Source organism: Charadrius vociferus, unplaced genomic scaffold, assembly GCF_000708025.1.
Source record: "Charadrius vociferus isolate BGI_N301 unplaced genomic scaffold, ASM70802v2 scaffold161, whole genome shotgun sequence".
NCBI lineage: Eukaryota > Metazoa > Chordata > Aves > Charadriiformes > Charadriidae > Charadrius > Charadrius vociferus.
In genome coordinates this window covers 3275399-3282327 of record NW_009646928.1, presented here as the reverse complement: position 1 = coordinate 3282327, position 6929 = coordinate 3275399, and the positions used below count along the sequence as shown (strand labels likewise).

The window sequence follows — 6929 nt, the reverse complement described above, 5'->3', positions numbered from 1 at the left end:
GGCGCGGCCTGCTGCCCGGGGGGGGGGCGGCCCCCCCGCCGAGCCGAAGTGGCAGGAGGTCGTAGAGGGAGGCTTTTGTCTGAGAGTCTCTGGGTAGGCAGCTGCGAGCAATGGCTCCTGAGGGACGGGGCGCTGCTTTCGCCACTGTTTAGGTGCATTCAAGGAACAAAATCTTGACGACGAGTGTGGCGGTTAGCTTCTTGTCACTTCCCATTCACGTGGTGGTTTGATTTATTCAAGAGCCGCGGGGCCATATTTTGGTTTTGTGCCCTTAATCAAAAAGGAGCGTATTTCACTGCCAGCCCCGTGGGCTGCTGAATAGGTGGCCGGCAGCAAAGCCGGAGTCGCTGGGGTCCGTGTGCTTGCACCGTTATTCCGGTATCGACGGCGCCAGGGTGGCGAGCAAGCTCTGCTCCTCACCCCGACCTCCCCCGGAGCTTTTGCGGGACGACAGGACCTGTCCCCAAGAACTGAGATGCAGGTATCCGATCAGACACAGGCTCTGTTCAAAGCAGTAGCTGGTGCAGCTTTAAGGAAGGGCTGCTGGACCTCCCAGGACACACTCCCTGGCTTCCAGGGCTCACGTTCTCTCTCCGAGCGAAGCTTCCTTGAAAGCCAGCGGGACTCTAATCTGCAGCCCAGGGTCCGGAGATCGCAGGCTCGCTGACAGCTTTGGGAGGTCAGCGAAATGTCTCATAAAATAACTTCCCAAACCGTGTGTCATGGCAAGGGAGAGAAGTGCTGATTTGCTAAGCCATGGTGATATTTCTGGGCTTTAGCCCCGAGCCGCTCGGCTCTCCGGGGCGGGAGCAGCCCGGTCGCTTCGCCTCCGTGTCCCCGCACTGTCCCCGGCAGTCTCCTCTTCGGGATGTGCCGAGACGCGGCAGCGCCGGCAGGCTCACGCCTTCAAAAGGTCCCCGCTGACATGGCCCAGAGCAGAATCGCATTTATTTCTTTATGTCAAAAGATGCTGATGTTCCCGGTGTTGAGCCAAATGCGACGTGACAGGGTCCCTCCGGGCGTCGAGCGCTGAACCCCCTCTCGGGCTTGGCTGTCTCTAGTGTGTTATCTGCGTGTCCTTTCCCAAGAGAGCAGAGATAAGGGCTAAATCATGACACCTTCCCCCCTCGTCATCATTTGTTAGGAATTTCACCTCTTCATGCCGGAAAAGTGGACCCCCAGCATCCGGGCTTTTTGCTTATAAAAGTTATTCAAGCAACTTTGGCTGAAACACAGGAATATGGTTGACTTTGGTTTGACAGCAAAGCCTTTGTTTATGAGGTGAATCCTAGCTTGTAAACCATGCGGGGGAACGGTCCGTGCCGGGGCGGGGGGGCTCCCGGCGCCCCGCTGCAGCGGGTCCCGCCGCGCTGCGACATTGCCCGCAGAGACCCCGCGCAACGCCGCTCCCGCGGCCGCGCAGCTCAGCCAGAGATAGGCTCCTCCGCACCCCCCCACATCCCTACAGCCTCATTACAAGCCGATGAGCCTTCCTCTCTTCCGCCATTGAAATGCAAATGACCCCAGCACCTGCAGCTTGTTACTGCCAAGTATCCTCCTCCCACCCCCCCGAGTTCCCAGCACGGAGGAGGTCGGGGGCGCTCGGGGGCTGGGCTAGCCTGAGCCCTTCCACAGGTTCCGGAGGTGTTTTACAGGCTCTAAGGTTCTCCCTTTTAATTTAAACGCTAATGATTCGACACAGGAGCTGTCTCCAAAGCGGGTTTTTTTTCGAGTTTGTAACAAGATTCGTCCGTGAGTGTCGGTTAACGCCCTCCCCGTAAGCAGGACTTGCTTTGAAAACTTCGCTGCCAGCGTGCTACGAGCGCGGAACTATCGCTTCTGTCGGAATAGTTGGACGGTTGAAAGTTGAAACCTGAGCAATAGCGGTTCTCATTTGCTCTCAATTCTCTTTCCAGGCCACCCTCGCTTTTTCAATCAGCTGTCCACGGGACTGGACATCATCGGCCTGGCCGGGGAGTGGCTGACATCAACTGCTAACACCAACATGTAAGCGGTGTGGTCTTGCCAGCGCCTGTGACTGGGGCTTACTGGGGCTGCCGTCTATTATGGTAGACACGTATTGTCACAGGCGTCTATAATTTTGTTCTTTAAATGACGATTGTTGCGTCATCAATGAAAACGTCACGTGTTTCTCTGAACGTGGCAGTAATACACTGAAAATAGTTATTTAAAGCTGAACGCTTTTACATTTCTGATAAATGGAAATGCAGATACCCAGACCACGTGGTAAGTAAAACATGCTGAATCTAATATAATAACATGAAATGATTTTTCTTCTTTTGGACCAATCTTCTTTATCTTTTCTCTCTCTTTTTTTTTTTAAAAGCTTTGTCTCTAGGCTGAGTAATCCTGCAGCTAACCATATATTAACACAAGAATAAAAAAACGTTAAAGTTTGTTGTCTTTTCTCCTGTTGACTTCAGAGGTAGCAGGCTTGGCACACCACCTTCTCCTGTTCACGTGCTGGTAAAGAAGTGGCTTCTGGGCTTCAAAATAATTAAAAATGTAACATTGAAAATTAATTTGATAATAATGAAGGAATTACTCATCAAAGATTTATTAAAGTTGTGTGCAAATAAATAAATGGAAGTATAAAAAAGTAAAATTTTACATCTAGAACATATCAGTGAGGAAACTTTTCCTAATCTTTCTTGACCTCAAAATTAATGAAAGCTAGATGCAAATGTAAGGTATTATGTTGAATTTTTGCAACAAAGAGTGTGATTAATAAAAAACCCAACCACCAAGCACAACCCCCCCCCGCCCAGCTAGTCTTTATTTATATATTGATTTGTATATGCTCAAAAATGTGATGTCAGTCCAAATACATGGCATGTAACAGACTGCTCTGTTTTAGTCCTCTATTAGATGTGTTTTAACTCTAAAACTACCCCTATTTTGGGTAGTTTGTTGCTAATTGGCAGAAGACAGGAAATATATCTGCAGATTGGAAAATGAACAATATTTTCACTGGCCTATCCATGAGTAAATGGTTCATTAAGTATAGCTGATTACTAGCAGCTCTATGTAGATTACGAGCTGTGCCTGTTTTGTGACATTAGCAATAAAGAAAAATACATAAGGTGCTTGAGCCAAAACCAGCCTGCTCTTTGTAATAATCTTCATCTCAATTAGTTCTGTGTTTGCTAAAAATTGGTATGAGACATTCGGATTTAAAAGCTGATTGGGAAGAAAACCCAGTAACGTATTGCAAAGTGCTTTAAAGTCCCCCCGTCTCCCCCCCCCCCCCCCCAATTAAAAGTGAAAACAAATCTGATTACGTTTCTAAAAGAAAACTTTGCTTAAATACTGTTCTTCTGTGACAAAAAACATACTTCAGAGAGTGTAACTTTTTGCAAGACCCTTTTCCTTTGACTTAGTTATCCTAGCTTAGTTATCCTTTTGTAATCAGTGAAATTGCACAAAGCTGATAGGACATAATAGAATTCAGCTCTGTGGCAGACTGTGATAGTGTTATGAAATAGTGCCATCATTATTAAGAACATCGCACTCACTTATTCACTTCTGAAAGAGTAACTTTTTTAAAATGAGGTTGCTTTTTCCTTTGGTTTTAAAAGTAAATTGTTAAATAGCTAGTTCTGTAAAGCTAATTTCTACTTTAAACAAGAACATATCTTGAAACTATTTTTCTATGAGCATGAAAATTCACTATTTGCTTGCATGAGGTTTAGTAAATGCAAAATAATACATCGTGCTCTCTTTTTTTTTTTTTTTTCCCCCCTGCAAACCAAGGTCAACATGATATGCTTTCAAATAATACAATAATTGCAAGTAAGGTTAAAGCAAGATGTTTGTAAAACATGATTCAAAGAACTGACAGAGAAGGTTATTAAAAATAGCCAAATTGTCCCTGTGAACTCTGGGAACACATTATTTGTTTTGAGCAGTGTTCCAGCACAGAAGAGCAGGTTCTGACGTTTACCCAGAAACTGTACTAGCCTATTTCATCTACACATGCACGTAACTCACAAGGAACAGTAACACTGGATTACGGTAGGGAATGTTTTCCATTTGCCATTTTTTCTTTTCTACCCATAAACAATACTTAAAATATTTGTGACTAATTAAAAAAAAAAAGAAGTGTTTTCTTTCACAAATGAGTTTTAAGTAATCGAAACATCTGTAGTCTCTTAAAATTTTAAATTGTCATTAGGAAATGTTACTTAAATGTCACTGTGAAGGTAATATATTAAATTAAACATAATAAGCTTCCCACATTGACTTGGAAATAATGTATCAATGTGCTATTCATAGCACAATCGCTAATCATAAGACCTTCAGGGTGGAAATTTCAGAAGTTGCCATTATTCATCCAGCTCTAGGGATCTATAGTACAGGGCATTCACTCACCACGCAGCAGCCAGCTGAAATTAGAAAAGCAGGAATATTATCTGGAAGTTCTCTTTGTGCCCACTGTTAGCCAAGATGACAGAATTATATTGGTATTTTCAGTATTATGCATTTATGCTTATAAAAATAACATAGGAAAATGATGTAAAATGCTTTATGTTTATTGTCAGAATGCTTCTTACATATCGGCAAACCAGAGAACAGGTAGCTAGAAAGATTTGGCCCAGTAAAATGATTTGGCCTTTAGGTGAGAGCAGAATAAAGTCAGTACTGGCCACTACCAAAATTCCCATTCATTTATTCTGTTAGTAAAGAGATGAGACTCGTGACTGTTTTAATTAATTCACAGAAATACCTGTAAAGATTGTAACTGTATGAAAAATCTAATCAGCATTTTATATTGGATTGGTGCTATAGTTGGAGAGTTCCTTCCAAGCCAAACACATTTTCTGCATTTAACTGCATTTTTTAAAATCATTTCAGTTTAAAACAAATAAGTTGGAGTGAACTTTAGTGAGATGTGATTTTTAAAATCATAGCCATCATCTAATATAGCTGCATTGGCTTTATCATTTATAATCATCTTCAGCCTTCTTTTATTTCTTTGACAGTCTTTGGAGACTCAGAAGATAATCACATAATAAAATAAGTAAATGCTATGTTACTTGGGTTTAAGTGTATTCAAAATTCCCCTTGTAAACACTTGATATTTTATATACAAAAAAATTGCTTAACATGATATATTTTTTGTAGAAGCCTTCAAGTCTTCTGGTAAGTAATAGGCATCAGTGTGCAAGGTCTCAGGACAAAAATTAAAATGTGTTTAAACTGGTGGAAAAAGATCACATTGACTTAAATGTATCTTGTATTAGGCTACAGTGATCTATACACCACCAAATTCCTGTTAAATTCAGTTGGTCATTTTGCCTAAATAAAGACTGGAATATATCCTAGACTTGCAGTGCTCAAAAACATAACAAAAAACCCCCCCGCTGTTAGCAGACACCAACTGGTTTATTAGTTTCGTCTCTCTGTAAATATTGGCAGCACCCAAAGTTCAGAACAGTGTTCAACTGCCTGTCTCTGACAGTTCCAATGATAATAAAAGCAAAATAAGCAGTATTTTGGCTTCTGAAAATAGCAATTACAACAATTAAACAAATTACAAATGCTGTTTAATCTTAAAGGAATGTTTTAAAAATAGTGGTGGTGTTTCTGTGACGGACTAAGGACACATAAAGATTGAATAAAGAAATGTTTTAGCTAACCAGTAGCTGTAAATAAAAGACAAGCTTTTCAGACATACGTTCCCTTCTTCATACCACGTGTCCGTAAAGTTTGCTGTACCTATTCTCAAAATGTCACTTTAGTATTCAAGAGAAAACATGTGTGTTTTGGCAAAATTATTCAAGTGGAAGACATCAGTCGGATCCGAAGTGTCAGGGTGCCATATTCTTACAGATTCCTTTGGAAATCATAGGTTAGGTTGATTGTTTAGTTTCTCTCTGCTTACTTTTTCTTTCCCATCCTTTTTTTTTTTTTTTTAATTTTTCCTGTGGCTACACAGCAAGCAGAGTTTGTATACAGCAGTAGCAATTTATCCATGTACCTTGATCACCAGAAATGGTTGTATGGCTGTCACTTTCCATCCACATATCTGTCTGTGATACCAGGGCATACCAGACTGCAATGTTTTTTTCCCTCATTAAGTGGATACAATAGTTGACTGCTGACTTGTTTTTGGTAATTGGTAATTAGAAAATCATCATTTATAATTACTCTTGACAGTTATCGATCTCATGGTATTGTAGAAATAAGTTGTCCTTGGAGATCATCAACAGAATAACTCCACGTAATTAATTGTATTTAGACTTTGAAGCTCTAGCTCAATACTTCTAATTATGGTTGTGTTTAGCTCGGTGAAGTTCACTGTTTTCATAAGGATTTGGCAATATGTTATTCCACAAGTGTGGAATTGGCACGTTGGGAAACAGATGTTTTACAGTACCATCTTGTACAGCAGTCAGCAGTGCTATGATGGTGAGTGTTACGTCTTACACTGGTTATATAGAAAGTTGCAAAAGATCTAATACTGCAGTTTTTATTGACTAATATTTCCAGTATTGTCTTCCTGAGGATTTTTGCTTGGGTAAAGGTTGCAATATCAGAACCTCAGTTTATATGAAAACTTTCAGGAGTCTTAAGCATTTTCACAAAAAATCATAGCCTGGGAATTTACTGTGTGTTTTTAGAATCTGTATTTGGTTTCGATTGGTGGGGTTTTTTTGCTTTATCCATGCAGGTTTACCTATGAAATTGCCCCTGTTTTTGTCCTCATGGAACAAATAACACTTCGAAAGATGAGAGAGATTATTGGATGGTCAAATAAAGATGGTGATGGAATATTCTCACCTGGTGAGTTTTTCCTCTCTGTTTTGACTGAAACTTCAAAAATGAAAATAAACATAAACTGTGTCTGAACGCCCACAATACCACAATTTCTGCAACACAAAACAATGTGTCAGATATTTAGAAGC

General features: G+C 41.2%; 1 protein-coding gene across 1 annotated transcript in view; it reads left to right on the top strand.

Moving 5' to 3' along the window:
• Window positions 1-6929, top strand: part of GAD1 (glutamate decarboxylase 1 (brain, 67kDa)) — a 22371-nt gene that overhangs the window by 1915 nt on the left and 13527 nt on the right. The window contains exons 3-4 of the mRNA XM_009894564.1: window positions 1917-2007; window positions 6695-6807. Of these exons, the coding sequence (XP_009892866.1) occupies window positions 1917-2007; window positions 6695-6807 (204 nt within the window). The remainder of the gene's footprint in view (window positions 1-1916; window positions 2008-6694; window positions 6808-6929) is intronic.